This window comes from Dipodomys merriami, unplaced genomic scaffold (assembly GCF_024711535.1).
Source record: "Dipodomys merriami isolate MVZ:Mamm:240054 unplaced genomic scaffold, mDipMer1.0.p SCAF_177, whole genome shotgun sequence".
Taxonomy (NCBI): Eukaryota; Metazoa; Chordata; class Mammalia; order Rodentia; family Heteromyidae; genus Dipodomys; species Dipodomys merriami.
Window position 1 is genome coordinate 625,836 of NW_027203126.1, and position 19,494 is coordinate 645,329.

General features: G+C 55.2%; 1 protein-coding gene across 1 annotated transcript in view; it reads right to left on the bottom strand.

Moving 5' to 3' along the window:
* The window catches only part of LOC138829831 (transient receptor potential cation channel subfamily V member 4-like), a 32,003-nt gene that overhangs the window by 7,611 nt on the left and 4,898 nt on the right, over positions 1-19,494 (bottom strand). Inside the window, exons 2-9 of the mRNA XM_070026373.1 lie at positions 12,358-12,767; positions 10,478-10,650; positions 5,584-5,736; positions 4,826-4,966; positions 3,520-3,818; positions 1,884-2,063; positions 526-684; positions 208-300 (exon numbers count right to left, since the gene is read on the bottom strand). Coding sequence (XP_069882474.1) covers positions 208-300; positions 526-684; positions 1,884-2,063; positions 3,520-3,818; positions 4,826-4,966; positions 5,584-5,736; positions 10,478-10,650; positions 12,358-12,737 — 1,578 coding nt within the window. The 5' untranslated portion in view covers positions 12,738-12,767. The remainder of the gene's footprint in view (positions 1-207; positions 301-525; positions 685-1,883; positions 2,064-3,519; positions 3,819-4,825; positions 4,967-5,583; positions 5,737-10,477; positions 10,651-12,357; positions 12,768-19,494) is intronic.

The window sequence follows — 19,494 nt, forward strand, 5'->3', positions numbered from 1 at the left end:
AGAGGGGAGGGAAGAGGTGGGAGGAGAGGGAGGGAGGAAGAGAAGAAGACAGGGTGGAAAGGAGGGAGGCAGAGTACAGGGCAGAGAAGAGACCATGAGACATCTGTTGCTGGGAAAGGGGGGAAGAGCAGAGCGGAGAACTCGGGGCTGGAGACGAAGGTGGAGGGGAGTGATCCAGGAGGAGGCAGAGGCCGGGTGGAGACTCACATTGGTGAAGAAGAATAGGACTCCGGTGAAGAGCGTGAGGATCTCACCCGCCATCCGCAGGTAGTCCGCCGTGGTGTGGTAAGGATAGGGAGGCTGGGGAGCAGGCACACCAAGTCCTCACCTGCTCTTCCAACTTCTGCCCCAGATCCAGATGTCGCCCAACGGCCTAAACCTCTGGATCCTGTGCAGCCAGCTCCTCCCTTGGCTCCCTCCTGGGCCTCCTTCTAGCTCACCTCCTCCATTCCCTCCAGCAGGGGACTCCAGCCCTGGCCCAGCCTAGTGCCCATCCCAGCTCCCCACTGGCTCCTGCACACTCACAGTGCCCTCTAGCGGCTGGTAGTAGGCAGTGAGGGTAAAGATGACCATGGCGCACAGGTAGGAGACCACATTGATGTAGAAGGAGACCGCCCCGAACTTGCGCCACTTGTCCCGCAACAGTTCATTGATGGGCTCCACGGCCAGCATCTCGTGGCGGTTCTGTGAGGAGCAGGGTGAAGACATCTTTCGGATGTCCAATATGCCTTCCTGCCCGCTGTTCTCTGGGCTCTTCCTTCCCAACCTGTTTTCTGGATACACCTGAGAGTTTGCAGGGAACTGATCATGTATTCCGAATCAGCCCCAAACTTCTGGGCTCAGTATTTGCAGTTCTACCCAGATCTGCATCAGTTTACCCTTCCACCCTATACTAGCATCATAGAACCAGAGCCAGAAAAGCCCTCCAAGAATATCCATGTTCCCAAATGGTCCTCAAAATCCAACCTGTAAGTTGTACTGGGCTGCTGGCAGTAAAAATCACCTGTGCAACTTGCTAAAAGTATACATTCCTGGTCTCAAAATGAGAAATGATTGGCTCGTCGCAGTTCTCCATGTCTGGGCCCAGAGCAGACATCAATAATTGAGCTCTGCACAATAGCGCTGTGTATAGTTCCCTGGATAGACAAAAGTAACCAATCCGCTTGCACTAAGGGAGGCTGAACCTGTAAGCTCCAGTCTAAATCAAGTCGGATGAGGGAAATGGGATTCTACAGAAGAAGCCAGGCTCACAGACAGAGCCAAGAAGCAGTGGAGCAGGGCTGGAGGGGAGCCACTCACAGCTGCTCCTCAATTCTGCATTTTCTGCCCCATCTCTGTGACATCCTGTCCGATGGTTTGGTAGGTTCAAGTGGCGATGCTATTGTGGACTATTCCTCATAGTCAGAGGCAGGAACCACATCAGAGAGTGTCACACTTATGACCAATATTCAATGACACAGAACAATGCTCATAAAATACTACACGAAAAAAGAAGAGCTTCCAGAAGGTCACATTATGGCCACTAATAATAGCTGACACCTAGTGTTTACTCATGCCAGGCCATTTTTAAATAACTCATTTGGTCCTGACAACTCTAGAGGATTACCCTTCTCCCTGGGTTACAACTAAGAGGCTGACAGACGCTCTGAGAGGCTGAGCTGTTCATCCTGAGTCACACAGTTGTGACTAAGCCAGGATCCCAACCGATCTCTCCTTACCTGTCTTCCCACCAGTCTTGCTCATTTTCCTAAGTGCTGGACACAGTGCTGGGTACTTAGTTGGCACCTTCTGTTATACCCACAGAGCCTCACTTTGGGGGAGGGCAGATCCCAGAGGCCACATCCCTGCTTGCTGCCACCCCCTTCCCTCCACCTGGCGCCTACCTCGATCTTGCTGTTGTACACCAGGATCTCCAGAACAGAGGCCTCCTCCCCGCATGTGTCCAGGGAGGAGAGGTCGTAGAGTGAGGAGTACACAGGCCCGTATGCCCAGTCCTTGAACTTGCGAGACAGGTGCCGTGTGTCCTCGTCTGTCACCTCCCGCCGTATGATGTGTTGGAAGATCTGCCAAGGGAATGGCCACCCCTCAGCCCCTCTCAGGGGAGGAGGGGGGCAGGGTGGGGAGGGGACCAGCAGGGCTCAGCAGGTGTCAGCCACTCAGAGACCAGAATGAGGGAGGGGAGGCCATGGTGCTCTTCACTGGATCAGAGAACAAAGACTCCATCTTAGCAGAATGGTTGTGACCATGAGGATCCTATGACCACTCTACTATCCCAGGCTCCCACAAAGGGAAACTGAGGCCCAGAGATAGTGGGATGTGCAGCATAAACCAACATCAGAATGTAACCACAGGTTTCATGTACTGTCTAAAGACCCTGGTATAAATGTGATTTTTAAATGGTGGTTGTATTTTTCTTTTTTTTTTCTTTTTTAGGTCGGTCATGGGGCTTGAACTGCGGCCTGGGCGCTGTCCCTGAGCTCTTCAGCTCTACCACTTGAGGCACAGCACCACTTCTAGTTTTCAGGTAGTTAATTGGAGATACAAGTCTCGTGGACTTGCTTTCCTGGGCTGGCTTCAAACCAAAACTTTCAGATCTCAACCTCCTGAGTAGCGAGGATTACAAAAGTGAGCCACCAGCACTTGGCTGATTGCCCTATTTTTCAGTAGTCATGTCCCTACCATTTACTACCCATCCATCCCATGCTCTTTATTTAGAGATTTATAATGATCACCTCCCCAAACTGTCACAGCAACAACATACCAGAGGACATTTTTAACCCCCTACTTTATAGGCAAGGAAACTGAGGCTGAGTTGGGTAGGGACAGGCAAAGCCAGGCCTGGACCAGACATTCCTTTTAGTGTGTGTGTGTGTGTGTGTGTGTGTGTGTGTGTGTGTGTGTGTGTGTGTGTGTGTGTGTGTGTGTGTTGGTCCCAGAGCTTGAACTCAGGGCCTGGGTGCTGTCCCTGAGCTTTTTCACTCAAGGCTGGGGCTCCAGCTCCACTTCCAGCTTTTTGCTGGTTACTGGAGATAAGAATCTCACAGGCTTTTCTATCTGTTCTGGCTCTGAACCACAGTCATCAGATCCCATCTTCTGAGTAGCTAGGATTACAGGTGTGAGTCAGCAGCACCTGGCTTGAAGCTCATCTCTCAGTCAGGGTGATGGTGCCTGTGTCCAATCTTGCACACTTTGGGTCATCACAAGTGTGTGGAGGATGCTACAGGCAAGTCCTTGTCTCCTTGTGCATGGGACAGCCCACCGTGTCACTAAGGCTGAGCTTGGGAAATCTCGAGGCCCAGAAAGGGGAGGATGGGATGGGGGGCCGGGGTAGGGGCTGGGACCCTGGGACTCTGCTTTTGATTAGTGTCTGATCACTGGTGGAGGGGAGGGGAGGGGGGGCTGGGTTCTGGGTGGAGCACCTTGGCACGGCCAGGCGCCTGTGGCTGGAGCCTGTCCTAACGGAGGCCGGCGCTGGCCCCGTGGGTGTGTGCACGCGGGCGGGCACGGGGAGACACTCACCCCGATCTTGCCGGTCTTGGCGGCCATCATGAGGGGCGACAGGCCGTCGTTGTTGAGGACGGCCTCCAGGTTGCTGTCGGGGAAGAGGCGCGCGCACTTGAGCAGCAGCAGGTCGTACATCTTGGTGACGAACTTGGTGTTCTCGCGCGTGTTGTCGGCGATGGCCACCAGCGCGTGCAGCACGGTGTTGCCGCGGGAGTCCTGCCGCCGCATGTCGGCCTTCTTGTGCGGGTTCTCCGTCAGGTAGTTGACGATGTGCGGCTGGTTGGTGCAGGCGGCCAGCGACAGGGGCAGCTCCCCTGGGGTGGGGAGGACGCGGGGCGGTCAGTGGGGGGACTGTCCCCGCCACCTGACCGCAGTCCCCGCCGCCGCCGCCGAGGCGGCGGAAGCAGCTTCTTGAGGGCTGGCTTTTGGGTGGGCTTCCTGGGGGCGTGGTCTCGGTGGGTGTGGCTTATTTGGGGGCGTGGTCTGCCGGGGGGCGTGCTGTACAAGGTGATCTTGGTGGGTGCGGTTAATTTGGGCGTGGCCATCTGTGGGCGTGGTTTGTTTGGGGATTGGTCCATTGAACCTGGCTTCTTGGGGCGTGGTTTGAGGGCGTGGCTTTGGGGGGTCATGACCGTGGTGGGTGTGGCTTGCTGCGGGCGTGGTCTATATGGGTGTGGCTCGCTTGGGGCTTGGCCATTGGACCTGCCTTCTTGGGGCGTGGTTTGAGGGCGTGGCTTCGGGGGTCATGGCTGTGGTGGGTGTGGCTTCTTGTGGGCGTGGTCTCCGTGGGTGTGGCTTGCTTGGGGTTTGGCCATTGGACTTGGCTTCTTGGGGCGTGGCCCTGGGTGTTGGAGGCCTTGTGGGCCTGAGTACATATGGCGTGGAATTGCCTGTGGGACGTGGGTTTTAGTCCCACACAGAACGCGTGCAGTAAGCAGGGTGACACTCAGAAAATGTCACTGGTCCAGTTATGGCAAATAGCAGTGATGGGCTTGGTGCCGGCACAGGGGTGTGTGACTGCACACAGCCCTCCGGGGCCTCCCAATCCCGGCCACGCAGCTGGGGAAGCTGAGGCTCGGGGAAGTGACCTATCAGGACTGGGAAGTAGCAGGGCGAGGATCTTGAACTCAAGGCCTGACTCCAAGTTGGCTTTAGAGCTTCCCCCTCCGAGGCTCTGCTCAGTGAACAGGGCCGCCGCGCCCCAGGGTGGGTCTGGGTCTAGGGCATTCAAAGAATCTCCAGGATCGCCAACTTGAAGCTGTACCTTGCGGCTCCCATCCCTAAGTTGTCCCTGGGGGGTGCCCAGCAGGCCCCTCCTCACCGAAGTAGAAGTAGCCGCCCTCGTCCTTGGGCTGGAAGAAGCGCCCGCGGGCCTGCGCGTGCACGTCCGCTCCCTGAGCCACGAGCAGCTCCACGTAGTGCTTGCACCGGCGCTCGATGGCGATGTGCAGGGCGGTCTGGCCTGGGGAGGGGAGAAAGACGGGCATGCAGGGCCACCGCAGGGCAGGAACCCAACGGGGCCCGCTTCGGGTACAGAGCAGGCAGTGGGAGCCACAGGGTAGACTCAGCAACACTGGAAGGCAGCAACCAGGGGTTTAGACGTTCCCCAGGATTCGAAATTTAGGTCTGCCACATCGTAAAGTAGAACGTCAAGTACAAGGGAGAATGAATGTGGGGACCCCTAACGGTGTGAGCTTTGCAGATGCACAGGTTCCTCTAATCCATCCATCCATCCATCCATCCATCCATCCATCCATCCATCTACCATACATCCATCATTTGTCTTCATACCCATCCATCCATCCTTCCATTTGTTCTTCCATCCATTCTTCCATCATCTGTCTACCATCCATCCTTCCATCCATCCATCCTTCCATCCATCCATCCATCCATCCATCATTTGTTCTACCATCCATTCTTCCATCATCTGTCTACCATCCATCCTTCCATCCATCCATCATCTATCCATCCATCCACCAGCCAGCCAGACAGCCACCCACCTATCCTTCATCCATAGTCATCCATCCTCCCATCAGCCATCCTCACACCCATCCGCCCTTCCCTTGGCCGGCTGTGCACCTCGGTAGTAGATATCTCGGAAGGGTGAGTTGATGAACTCTCTCATGTTGCCGGTGCGCTCAGCGATGTCCAGCAGCACAGGGATGGTGTCATTGCGGCCGTTGCTCAAGTTCAGCAGGGCCTTGGGCAGGCAGGTCTTCCCCGTGGATGGTTCTGGAAAAGGTGGATAGGAAGAAGCAGGCTTTTACCCTAGTGTTGAACTGCTGGGTAGCGTGGGCACAGAGCAGTAGGCAGGAAACAGAACTGGGGTCCTTGCCAGGCTGCCCGGCTTGTCTCTGAGGTCCCCTGCCGATCTCATGGGGATGCAGAGACTCCATCTGCGTCTCCTGCTGCTTCTGGGGTCAAATAAACACATGGACAGGGCTGGGAAGGTGGCTCAGTGGTAGAGCGCTTGCCTTGCATGCATGAGGCCCTGGGTTCGATACTTCAGCACCACATAAGCAGAAGAAGCCGGAAGTGGTGCTGTGGCTCAAGTGGTAGAGCGCTAGCCTTGAGCTGAAGAGCTGAGGGACAGCGCCCAGGCCCAGAGTTCAGGCCCCACGATCAGCAACAAAAAAAAAAAAAAAAGAAAAGAAAAATTGAGAAACTACTATAGCGTTTCACTCAGGCTGGCCTCAACATTTCAAGTGCTGGGATTAAAGGCATGGCTACCCCAGAGCACATCTTTGGGGAAATTTTTCAAAGGGCTCTGGAATCAAATCAATGATAAAGCAGCCTTAAGCAAAGTCAACCAGGTAGACGGACTATAGCTCGGTGGCAGAATGCCTGCCTGGCTTCCTTGAGGCCCTAGGGTTTGAGGTGGGGGTGGGGGAGCAGTAAGTCATTACTTCCTTATAGCAGGACTTCTCCAAGCCTTTATTCCGCTAATGGGAACTGCAGGCTCTCCAGATACACAGGAGGCTTTTCCCAGGAAATGTTTACATGAGTGCCCGCAAGTCCCCAGAGGCTAGAGCACTCGGACAAGAGGATGTGGAGTCACCTTAGAAAGGGCAGAGCCAGGGGCTGGGAAGGTGGCTCAGTGGTAGAGCGCTTGCCTTGCATGCTCAAGGCCCTGGGTTCGATTCCTCAGCACCACATAAGCAAAAAGAAAAAAGCCGGAAGTGGCGCTGTGGCTCAAGTGGTAGAGCGCTAGCCTTGAGCTGAAGAGCTGAGGGACAGCGCCCAGGCCCAGAGTTCAGGCCCCACAACGGACCCAAAAAAAAGAAAGAAAGAAAGAAAAGAAAGGGCAGGGGCAGGTCTGGGGGCCAGATCAATGCAGCAATCATTCCATCGATGCTCAACCCCCTCACGGAGTCAGACTCAAATACTAATGGGTCCTTTACGCCACTCATTAGTGCTTGCCAATGGCCCTTTGCCATGTTCTTTCTCTTGTAATTATTTCTAGGGAAACTGGAGTTGATTTTTACTTCAAAAGAGTGAGTCAATGTGAGAATGAGAGGAAACTGTCCTGTGAGCTCTTGCTGGGAACGCAGGAATGGCCCCAAGTGTGTATGGGGGGAAACAGCTCATCTTGGGGTTCAAGTTCTGACAGCCACACACCCCGTTCTCGGCTTGGTTTCCCCTCTAGTTCAATGAAGACAAATGTACCCTTACGCAAGGAAGTCAATGGAGGAATCAATGTTGATTAGCCTGACACTAGGCAGATAGGAGCCCTAAATAAATATTCCTGGAGCAGCTAACTCTCCTGCCATCTCCCCGGATGCCAGGAACCAGCAGGGAGGGCTGGAAAGCTTGGTGGGGACCTGGCCTCCAGTCCCAGCCCCCCAGGAGTGGAGTTTCTTAGACAGCCTCATTCCTCATCTGCTTCCTGCAGTACCCTGGCGCCCAGCCCCAGGGCAACACTCGCTAACAGTTTCTTGGATGATTAATGAAGTTCAATTCCCCAGGTATGTAAGGTGGGGGTGGGGGGCGCTGCCTTGTATGCTGGCCAGGGCCTCTGGGGACTCTGAAGACCCCAGACACGGAAGCTGTGGCCTCAAGTCAGTGTGGGTCCATTTGATCAATGTTTTCTGTTATCAGACAAATCCTGGCTCTCCACCCCCCCCATCTTCCCCTCCCAAGTCCACTTCCAGTTATACATGTGTCCTTGTGGGAGGAGGGAGTTCACACCCAGCCCCCAAACCTTGGAGCCATCCTTATCTTCTTTTCTTCCCCCAAGCTGACCTCCAGCATGCCCTGCTATGTTTCCATCTCTGCTGCCATCACCCTGGTGTAAAATGCCCACAACACCTCCTTGGTTTCCCCCCTAGCCTTTCTGTCCTTCCTCCATACACTTTCTACACAGCAGCTACAGTAGTCACCTAAGAGGTACAACTCTCATCATAGAGAGCCACGGGTCCTTTGTACGTGTCATGCTATCGCCCTCTCCTTCATCCGAAACACTCCTCACTCCTCTTTTTACCCAGCTAATGGGACTCAGATTCAACTCCAATGTGGGGTGCCTCATCCTAGAATTTTCCTGACTAGAGGAGCTTAACTCCTCTAACAGTTTCTTGTGGATGCTCCTCCGGTTTGTAACCAGTTCATTTCTGTAGTTTAAAATTTTCTGCAGTTGAAAATATTTCTGTAGTTGCAAACATCTCCAAGTGGGACCGGACGCCTGGGTCCTGGAAAAGCGTCTTCCCAGAGACGAAGTGCGACATGCAGTTCTGGCGATGACCACCAGGTGGCAAAGTAGCCTGGTCACAGGACCTGGTGAGGGATGGTGAATGGCCCATAGCCAAACAGGAGGTTGTGAAGCAACAGAAGGGGGATACTGGGGGGGGGGGGGGGGGCAGGCCTCATTTGACTCTAGACAGGAAAACAGGCAGGGGCGGGTCCAGGTTCTGTGGAGCCTGAGGCCTGGACAATTAAGGGGCCCTGTTTGCACAAATAAACACATAATTATGAACACAAGTCAGTCCTGGGGGCCCTGGTGGGAAAGGGACCCTCAGCTTAGTTAGAATCACAGGCCCTGCACACAGAGGGCTCCCTCCAGGCCTATCCAGGTCCCCACTCTGCTCACACACAGACACACACCTGTCTGGGGCTCCCCAACTGGGCTGAGCCTCCACTCAGCCCTGAACTCAGGGGAAGAAAAACCCAGAAAGCCCCACTGGGTGCTGCTCCACCCTTCAGAGGCTGTGAACCATGTGCAGTGCACAGTCCGTCCTGCCTCAGTTTCCCCATTGACCCGAGGAAGAACCGGGTGTACTGGTGGGGAGCGGGGGGGGGGAGTGGTAAATTTGCTCAGGGCATGACTGTAACCACCAATGAAGTACTGAGGTCAGGAAAGCCCCCCACCCCAAGTTCCCACAGCTCCCAGTCTGCATCCCCCCAATGAAGCAGACGTGGCTGGCCCAGCACCACAAATTAATATGGTTTTGGTTTTGAGTTTGGGTTTTGCTGGAGCTTGAACTAGGGGCTTCACGCTCTTGCTTGGCTTTTTCACTCAAGGCTGGCAATCTCCTGCTTGAGCCACACTGCCACCTGCAGCCTTTTGCTGGCTAATTAAAGACTTTTCTACCCATGCTGGCTTCAACTCATGATCCCCAGCTCTCAGCCTCCTGTGTAGTTAGGATTGCAGGTGTGTGCCCAGCTTAATTTTTTTTAATATAAATAAGTAATTCTCTACTGATAAACTCAAAGATATTACACTGTCATTTTCCTGTTAAGAATCAGATTCATTGGCAACAATTTAATAAAGATTTATATTTTAAAAATAAAATTAGAAAAAGAAATTACCTATTTTTTTTTTGCCAGTCCTGGGGCTTGAACTTAGGGCCTGGGCACTGTCCCTGAGCTGCTTTTGCTCAAGGCTAGCACTCTACCATTTGAGCCACAGCACCACTTCTGGCTTTTCCTGTTTACGTGGTACTGAGAAATCAAATGTAAGCACTCTACCACTAAGCTACCTTCCCAGCCCTAAAATAATATTTTAAAACCAGAATCATGCTGGCAGCATGGTTCAAGTGATAGACCACCTGCCTAGCAAGCACAAGGCCCTGAGTTCAAACCCCAGTATTGCCAAAAGAAAACAAAAACCAACAAAGTTTATGTGAAATAAACTACAGATGATCTGATTAGGCCATTAGTTTAAAGAACCTGAAGTCTCAAAAAAGGGTATCTCATGACCCTACCAAGACCACCTCAGCTGGCCTTCAGGGGCTACTTTATTTTTCTTTTTTGCAGGTGCTGGGTTTGAACTTAAGGCCCTGTGCTTGCTTGGCTTCCTTGTTCTCTAAACTGGCACTCCAATGCTTGAGCCACGCCCCCAGCGTGTTCTGTGGTGACTGACAGGTGAGGCGCAGACAGCGGAGGGAGCTCTGTGCTGGGAACGTGTGTGTGTGTGTGTGTGTGTGTGTGTGTGTGTGTGTGTCACAGGCTGGACTAGAAGCTGAACTCCCCAGGATAAAGTGGGTGCTGGGGTGGTGGCAGTGGAACTCCAGGCTGGGGGGGGATGCCAGGAGCGGAGCCGTGGGCGGGGGGGAGGGGAAGGGTGAGGGGAGGCAGACCCCTGCCCACCCTTCACCTCCCCTCCCCCCAGGAAGCTGCCCTGTGCTTGACACTCTAGAATGATCTCTCCCCAGGCCAGGACTGGGCTTTTACTATTCTTGTCCAGTTTACAAAACTCATTCCTTCAGTGCAGAAGTGGGTCTTGAACCCACATGAGCAGAAGGACTTGCATAGGCAAGGGCATGCTGAATGAACAAAGGCATGCAGGGGGAGGTGGGGAAACAGAGTGGTTAAGTAGCATGGCAAAGGACACACAGGACCAGACTCCTTGTCCAGTGCTCTTCTTCAATCTACTGACCCAAAAGGCAATGCTGAGGGGAAGGGGATCCCCTCCCCCCCGCAATGCCAGGCTTCCCCCAGCCCTCGCAGGCCCCCCGGCTAGGCCCTCCTGGTGGCTCACCCCGGAACTCCTCATCCGTCAGGCGCTTCTTGTGGGTCAGCAAGAAGGGGAGCAGCCCGTCCAGGTCAGCAATGGAGCCCCGGGACACGATGTCAAAGAGGATGGGCCGGTTGAAGACCTTGAGGATGGGGGGCGGCTGCGGAGCTGGAGCTTTGGGGCTCTGGGGCTGCTTCCTGGAGGGGGAAAGGGGTGAGGCACATTCCCCATGGACCCTCTTGTCCACGGCCTTAGTGCCTGGAGGGAGGTGGGCAACGAAGGCTCTAGCAAGGGATGGGGACAGGGAAACAGGTGGAGAACCCAGGCCATCTGACCAATAGCACACCTACTGTGTGTGGGCTGGAAACAAAGAAACACACAGCTCGCCTATCCAGCCCTCACCCAGCCATCCACTCACCCATGCCTACACACACACACACACACACACACACACACACACACACACACACACACATCCACCCAAACACCCTTCCAACTCCCTATCAACCCATCCATCTATACACTCACCTTGCCATCTATCCACCCTCTATCCATCACCCATCTACCCATTCACTCCACCCACTCATCCACTCTTCCATCCACCTATCCACCCACCCAGCCAGCCACTCACCTGTCCATCCACCCACGTCTCCATCTTCCAATCCACTTGCCCACCTCTCCACTCACCCCCCGCCCGCCATCCACTGATGATCAGTCTACCCACTCCTCCATCCACCCGTCTACAGGACAGGGCACAGTTCGGAGAAGGTGGTAGGAGGACGGTGGGCCATGCCACACATGGTCACACCCTGAGCTCTGCTCTCCTCCTTCCTGGAAGTGAAGGGTTAATTTCAAATGGTCTGGATGCCCACAAAGGCCAGAGGCTGCTCAGGGGATAGGAGATGCTTGGGGAGGTGGTCACAGTTGGGGGTCTGACCAGCTTGGATGGATGGATGGATGGATGGATGGATGGACGGATAAGTGAGTGACTAAGTAGATGAACTAATGGCTAGCCAGCCTCTAGGTGAAAGAATTGGGAAAAAAGAAAGGGGAAAAGAGATGGAGGGAGGGAAACAGAAAGAAAGGAGGAAGAATGGAAGGCAGGCATCCAAGCATTAAAAGTGTACAATTAGAATTGATTCTAATTAATTAGAATTTTAGAATTAGAATCAATTCTTTAAAAAAATATTAGAATTAATGTTTTCTAAATAGGTGGAGGAGTAGCAAAGAGGAAACTGGAGGATGAAGAGACGTTTGGAAATGAAAATGGCAGATGGATGGAAAGCTGATTGAATGATGGGCTGGGCATGTGTCTCAGTGGTAGAGTGTTTGCCTAGCATGCATGAAGCCCTGGGTTCGATTCCTCGGTACCACATACACAGAAAAAGGCAGAAGTGGCACTATGGCTCAAATGGTAGTGCTAGCTTTGAGCAAAAGAAGCTCAGGGACAATGCCCAGGCCCTGAGTTCAAGCCCCAAGACTGGCAAAAAAAAAAAAAAAAGTTGGTTGAATGGCTGGACAGATAAATGAGAGGCGGATAGATGTACAGGTGTGTCCCTGAATGCGTGAATGAAGGAGAGATTGGGCAAGTGGAAAGGCGTGTGCCATTCAGATGCACATCTTGGCAGATGCACATCTCGGGTGTGTAGCCGGGGTGGATAGGTAGAAGTACATGGATGGATGGACATGAGCAGGGTAAGTGAATGGACGAAGGGAGGCTGGGTGGGTGGACGGATGGATGGATGGGTACATAGATGGTGAAGGGCATGCCAACCCGGTAGGTAAAGGAAGACTCACTGGTAAACAGTTGCGGGTGTGTGGTGGCGGGAAGGATGGGTGATGGGCGGGTTAGTGGGGGGTGGAGGATGGACGGATGGACAGTGGAGGGACTCGGCAGTACTCACTCCAGAACCTTCCTCCTCCAGCGCTTGTTGTCGCTGGGGTGGTGGCGGTAGGTGCCGTAGTCGAAGAGCGAGTCCATGGGCGCCTTCTTGGGCCCGGGCACCGAGGCCTCGTACAGGGTGGACTCCAGCAGGTCGATGGGGTTGGGCACCCCCTTGCGGAAGGCGCCCTGGAACTTCATCCGCAGATTGGTCCGTGCATCCCCGGGCCCGGCGGGGCGGGCGGCAGTGTCGGCCGGGGACGGGGAGGGGGAGCCCTCGTCACCCTCAAACAGATTGGCCAGCGAGGACAGGGGGAAGGCCTCCCCACCAGGGGCTCCGCTCTCGTCCCCCAGGGCCTCGGCCACCTCCCTGGGGGCCCCACGCGGGCCTTCGTCTGACATGCTGGCCTCAGATCCGCTGTGCTGCTCAGCCTGCAGGGGGAGAGGGGACGGGGGGGGGTCAGGGGGAACACGTGGCCACGGGTGGGGGCTCCAGGAAGCCCCCCTCCCACGTGGGCAAACAGCACTGCCGCCAGCCGCTTCAAAGCCACCGTTGTAATGACAGGGGCCGAGGCCACCGCGCCCAGCTGTGGTCGGCCTGGCCAGCGCCCAGCGCGCACCACAGGGGCCGCTTTCAGGAAGCTGGGGGAAGGGGCAGCCTGGGGCCCAGCGACCCCCTCCACTCAGCCCCGGGCCCAAACTGGAGACCCCATGAGCCAGCTTCCCAGCGCTGTGGCTGGGAAGCCACACACAGGGGTAGGTGTGAGGGTGAGCTAGTGGAGACGCTGGGCAGGGCCCACCCCGTGCAGCTGGGCACAAGCCAGAAGACCCAGAACACACTCCTACACAGGCCCGTGAGCCCCACTGCCTCCTCCAGCACCAGGATCGAGACCCCACTGTACAGAATCAGAACCAAAGCCACCAGGCCTCCCTTTGGGGAAGGGGGGGGGGAGATAATGGTAGGAAACAGAGGGTCAGAGTGCCCGCTGGGGCTGGACACACACAGGGAGGAAGAACTGGACCAAGAGCTTTTCAAGCCTTGGGTTCTGATCCCAGCTCTGCTGTTTACATGCAGCGTGGCCTCAGTTTCCTGCTCTGTCAAATGGGAACCATTGTGGTAGCTTCACAGGGTTTATAGGCAAGTCGCAAAGAGGTTGGATACACACAGGCTCCTCTCTGGGCTTGGGGTTTTCACTTGTAAAATGCTCAGCACCCCTCCTCAGCTGCCTGCGGACCACTCTGCACAGCACCCCATAGGACCCTGGAGACCTTAGGTCTTGTCCTGCAACCAGGACTCGGCCCTTGTGGCTGCTATGTGACTTTGGTCTTTGCTCTCCAGGAATGAGGGAGTGGGTGGATGTAGAGGCTAGGAGGGATGTCCAAACGGACCCAGGCATTGGAGGACAGATGGTCCCCCAGACACTGCCTGCCTGATGGCCTTCATGGTAAGGATTCTAATGACTACACTAAAGTTCTTTTTCTTTTTGTTTCTTTTGGTGCCAGTCCTGGGGTTCGAACTCTGGACCTGGGCATTGTCCTTGAGCTTTTTCATTCTACCACTTGAGCCACATCTTTTTCTGCTTAACTGGAGATAAGGGTCTCATAGACTTTCCTGCCTGAGCTGGCTTGGAACTGTGATCCTCAGATCTCAGCCTCCTGAGTTGCTGGGACTTATAGGTGTGAGCCACCAGTGTCCAGCTTCAGGAATAATTCTTTTTAAAAAATCTTTTATTGTCCCCCACAGTATGACCCCTGCTTTCACTGTATTTGATGTCAGTATAATTTGTGGAGGGGAAGGGGAAAAACAAATCGTTTAAATAGGGATACAGGTGGACCCACTGCAACAATGAGATGTACAAGTCGTTATGTCGAAAACGAACTTCACAACTTTGGTGCGGGGGGGGGGGGAGGTGAGGGGCAGGGAGGATTGGGTGGGGGGGGCCGGGGGAGGATGGGAAGGGATGGGAAAGGGAAACAAAGGAGGAGGCTACAATGCTTGATAAGAAATGTACTCATTACCTTGCCCATGTAATTGTAACGCCTCTGTACAGTATTTTCACAATTAAAAAAAAGAAACATCAAAAAATGTTTTATTGTTATTATAAAGGTGCTGTGCAGAGGGGTCGCTGTTACATGAGGGAGAGACTACATTTCTTTTTGGACAATGCAGGAATCACTCTTAGATCAATCACCACAGTAACTGAGCCGGGCCAGGCTCTGGGTGCCACACACCCACCAGGCCACAAGTATGGCTATTGCCACGTAAGAGGATGCTCTCCAGGCCTCTAGTTCACCCAGACCAGGGCTGGGACAGCCCTGCACCACCAAGACCAAGGTGGAGAAACTGCCCTGGAGGAGACCGCCTTAAGCTGAGTTGCCCAAGGGTCACACAGTGGATCAGCGACCAAACTGCTGTGGCTGCCAGGGGCCACAGGCCTCCTGGGCACTGCCTGGGTGCCAAGCCCTTGCTCCTATTTCACAGCTGAGAACACTGAGGCTAGCCAAGGCCCACCAGGGAGCAAAGGACCCAGACAAAGCCGAACCTGGGCTCCATCCAGCCCAGCCACCCGGTTCACTGCACACATGTGCACACGCATGCGCACACACGCACAGCCGCATGGTTCTCTGGGCTTCCTTGCAAATGCTGCCCAGCTCTCTGTGGTGTGGGGAGGGAGGGTTCCCTCCTTGTTCCCATTTGCCCTGCAGGCTGCTATTACGAATTCCGAACTGCTGCCAACTCGGGAGGGAGGGGCTAGCCAAGGAGGAAGGCCGGGTACGGGGCAATGTGCATCTCCTTTGCACTGGGAGCAGGCGTACATGCACACATGCGTGTGTCCAGGGGAAACAAGTGTGAACAGCACACACATACCCATCTTATTCACACAAAGCAGCGGTTTTCAAGTGGGATTTTTGGTTTGTTTGTTTTAAAAATCAGCCAGGCGCCAGTGGCTCACGCCTATAATCCTAGCTACTCAGGGGGCTGAGATCTGAGGATGGCGGTTCAAAGCCAGCTGGGGCAGGAAAGCCTGTGAAACTCTTATCTCTAATAAAACACCAGAAAACTGGAAGTGGTGCTGTGGCTCAAGTGGTAGAGCGCTAGCCTTGAGCTGAAGAGCTGAGGGATAGTGCCCAGGCCCAGAGTTCAAACCCCATGACTGACCAAAAAAAAAAAAAAATCACACCAGCCGGGTGCTGGTGGCTCACGACTGTAATCCTAGCTACTCAGGACAGTGAGATCTGAGGATTGTGGTTCGGGGCCAGCTTGGGCAGGAAAGTCTATGAGACTCCTTATATCCAATTAACACCTAAAAACAAAAAGCTGGAAATGGAGTTGTGGCTCAAGTGGTAGAGCACTAGCCTTGAGCCTCAACCTCAGACGCACATGCCCAGGCCCCGAGTTCCAGCCCCAGACTGACCTTCCCCCCCCCCCAAAAAAAATCACACCAATGCAGGGCATGATGGGACATGCTATAATCCTAGCACTTGGAAGGCTGAAGCAGGAGGAGGAGGATTTTAAGGCTAGCCCGGGCTACAGAATGAGAGTCTCAAAAAGAAAGGAAAAAAAATCTATGCACCATATTGGAGTCCACAAAGATGGGAGCTGTGAAGGGTCCCAGGGCCCCGGTCAGATCCCGAGCCCCCTGCTCAGCCCTGCCAGTGCGTGGGGTAAGTATCCCTGAGCCTCAACTTCCTCACCTGTCCAAATGGAGTGGCACCTGAGCAGATTCTCAGTAAGCAGCCAGGGCCCCGCCCCGCCCCGCCCCCACCCACCCAAGCCTCGGGTCCCTGGGGCTTTGTCTGATCTCATGGAAACCCTGTCAGGAATCTGTCAAATCCCAACCTCCTGATTACAGCACCCAGGAAAGCTGCTTAAATCTGAGGGCAAGTTTGGGCGTGCTGGGTGGCCCCGTGGCACAGAGAAAGGGTTCCAGGAGCTGGCAGCATCTCTTGGGATCAGGGTACCCCAAGGCATCTTGCATTGGCACAAGAGACAGAAAACAGTAAGGTCCCGAAAACTCCAGCCTGAGGGGAGGCCCATGGCTTCTGGGTTCTGGCCTTTGCCTGGGCTGTTCCCTCTGCCTGCCATGCGGTTCCCTTACTGTTGAGCTGTTCACGTACTGTCAGGGCTCATGCTTTTCATTTATGCCCCCTTCCATGCTGGGGGGTAGAACTCAGGACCTGGCAAACTGGGGTCCCCAGGTCTCCTACCACTGAGCCACCCTCCCCCAGCCTTCTGCTTTAAATGGCACTTTTTCTGAGATGCCTTCCTGCGCCCCCTCTGTATCAGCCCCCCCCCCCGTTCGCCACACACAGCCCCCCTTTGTAGCCAAGGTGAGCCTCCGACCTCGATCCTCCTACCTATGGTTCCCACATAGCTGGGATTACAGATGAGCGCCACCATGTCCAGCCAGAGTGGGACAGGGGAACCCCTATTTTCTTAGGTGGTGGGAAGAAAGGCAGGAAGAAGAGGAGGCCCTCGGAGGGCTTGGAGGGAGCCCACCGGTTCTGCACTCCCTCCTGGCCCATGCTCCAGGTCCCGGCCTGATTGGACTGCTATGCAGCTCAGTCTCGGGAGGGAGATGCGGTGGGCGGGAGGCTGGGGTGGAAAGCACCCCCCAGCAGACCCCTGGGGCCAAGAGAAGCCAAGGAAGGAGGTGTGGGTCTCCCTCCTGTTTCCTGGCTCTAGGGAGGGGGAGCAGGGCAGGCCCCCAGGGGGAGGGGGCTGGGGGCGGGGAAGACAGATGCAGTCACCAGCCGCCACCTGGGCCATCCCAGCCTTCCTGGACCTCGGCTGAGCGCAGGCCCGGCTGCAGGGCCCCGTCACGGGGTTCAAGCCCCGAGCAGTGCCCTGCACAGCGCCTGCGCGCAGCGAGGCTCCCTCACTATTGTTGGATGGACAGAGGACCACGGCGGCCTCCATGGTCGGCGTCGGAAGGTAGGCTCTGGCAGCCACGGCAGAGCAGCCGCCCCAGGGAGCAGCCGGCTGGGAACTCAGGCCCTCGGCCAGGCAAAACTTGCTGCCTGCCAGCCTGCTCCTGGCTCCCTGGCCCCGGGCGGGTGGCAGCGGGGGGCATCACGCCACTGGCACCCTCCCTGGCCGGTGTTTACCTAGCAGGTCTGGGCCCTGCCCGCTTCCTGTTTGCTGCACACTGGCCGCCTGTCCAGGGCAGACAGAGCCCCAGTGTCTTCCCGCCCCTCACCCATCCTCAGGATGCCCCCTCACGGCTCACACCACCCAGGCAGGGCAGGTCCGGGGTGACTCACTGGACCCAGCAGGGCCAGCAGGCACTCTGTGGTTCTGCAAGCCTGGAAGGTTGGAGAGAGTCTGCCAGGCCAGGCAAATACCCATCAGACACTGCGATCTGGGCATTGCCAGGGGTCCCCAGCTCTGTGGAGGGGATTCGAGGGAACAGTGTGGTGTTGAAATGGACACAGTGTAGACAACTCCATTTACTCCAAGTGTTTAAATACCCAGAGCCAGCAGCTGTGAAGTGGGGTGGTGGTCACTGCTAGCAGCTAAGAGGCTCCTATTTTGGGGGTGGGGAAGGCAGGGAGGAATGTTCTGGATTTAAGCTGAGCACTGGTGGCTCACACCTATAATACCAGCAACTCAGGAGGCTGAGATCTGAAGATCAAGGTTTGAGGCCAACTGGAGCAGACAAATCCCTGAGATGCTTATCTCCAATTGACCAAGGAAAAGCCACAAGTGGAGCTGTGGCTCAAGGGGCAGAGCTCTAGACTTGAGTAAAAAGCCAAGAGCAAGTGCAAGGCCCCGAGTTCAATCCCTAGGATTGGTACCATCTATTCAAGTCTGGATTCTGAATGCACACAGCAGAGCACTTGCTAGTCAGTGGGAGGCCCTGGCTTCAACTCCAGTACCACCAAAAATAAAATAAAATAAAGATCAAAATAATTTTTTAAAAAGGCCCAATTGGTGGGAGAGAGTGAGGGAAAGGGTGACATTGTCCAAAAAGGAATGTACTGACATATAACGGTAACCCTCTGTACAACACCTCTATAATAATAATAATAATAAATGTTAATATAAATGCCCGGGTGGATGGTGTATAAACTAGGTCTAAATAGCCATTCTTGCCCAGCTGACCTTTGGTGACCTTGGACAGGGCCTTTCCCAGGTCTCAGTATTACAGGGGAGCACCAGAACTAAACATTCGGGCTTTGTCAGGGTTCTGGCTCGCAGGGAAGCCCAGGGGTACAAGCCCCGTCCCGGAGCCCACCCTCTCCGGCCAAGCCCTGCTCAGAGCATGATGCTATCAATCTGGGAAAAGGGGAGCCTCTGAATCTGGGGGCGCCCTCTCCCTGTATGGCCCCTCTCCTGGGGGGGCCACTGCACCCCAGATACCTCCAGCCAGACCTATGTTCTGCCCCCACTTGCCACTTACTGGTTGTGGGGCTTTGAATGGGACTTCTCCTGGGCCTCTGTTTCCTATCTGTAAAGTGGGGTGAGGATTACCAAGGCTCAGGAAGGGCTCACCCACCGTTGCTCTCTAATTACTTGGTGGAGAGTACATTCATGCTCTAAATTAAAGAACAAATCTCAGCTCCCACCTCAACAGGGCCCACGGGCAGGATGAAATGCTATCGCCCAAGCTCAGCCTGGGGCCCGCTGCTTGATTATGGCTTCCTGTCAATTTATACCAGGAGAAATGAACAACCCAGCAGGGGAAATTAACGACAAAGGCTGGGGGATGGGGAAGGCGGGGGGGGGGTGAAGGGGGGTGTTTAGGGAGGGATGGGGGGCAGACCCAGGCCCCCAGGCTCGTGACTCTGTGCTGGTTTTTGGAGAGGTTTTTATGCCACCTCATCTCTGGCAGGTGGTCGGCCCAGGGAGCACCCATTTTCCACCCACGCAGGCCAGGGTGTCCCCCCGCCCACACACCCGGCCCCCACCCCATTCTTAGGTGCCCAGGTTGCCAGATCTAAGCAAAGAGTAACTGCCGATGAATGAGGCGGCAGGAGCGGGGAGGGAGCTCGGGGCAGTAGAAAACCATCCAGCCCCCCCACCCTGCCACCATGCCAACTAGCTCGGTGCTGGCCACGCGGGAGCGTTTCGCCTGCACCTTTACATGAGTTCATCCAAGCCACGACGCCGAGTGTAAACTGAGTCCTGGGAGGACGAGGTAGAGCTGGCACTTGC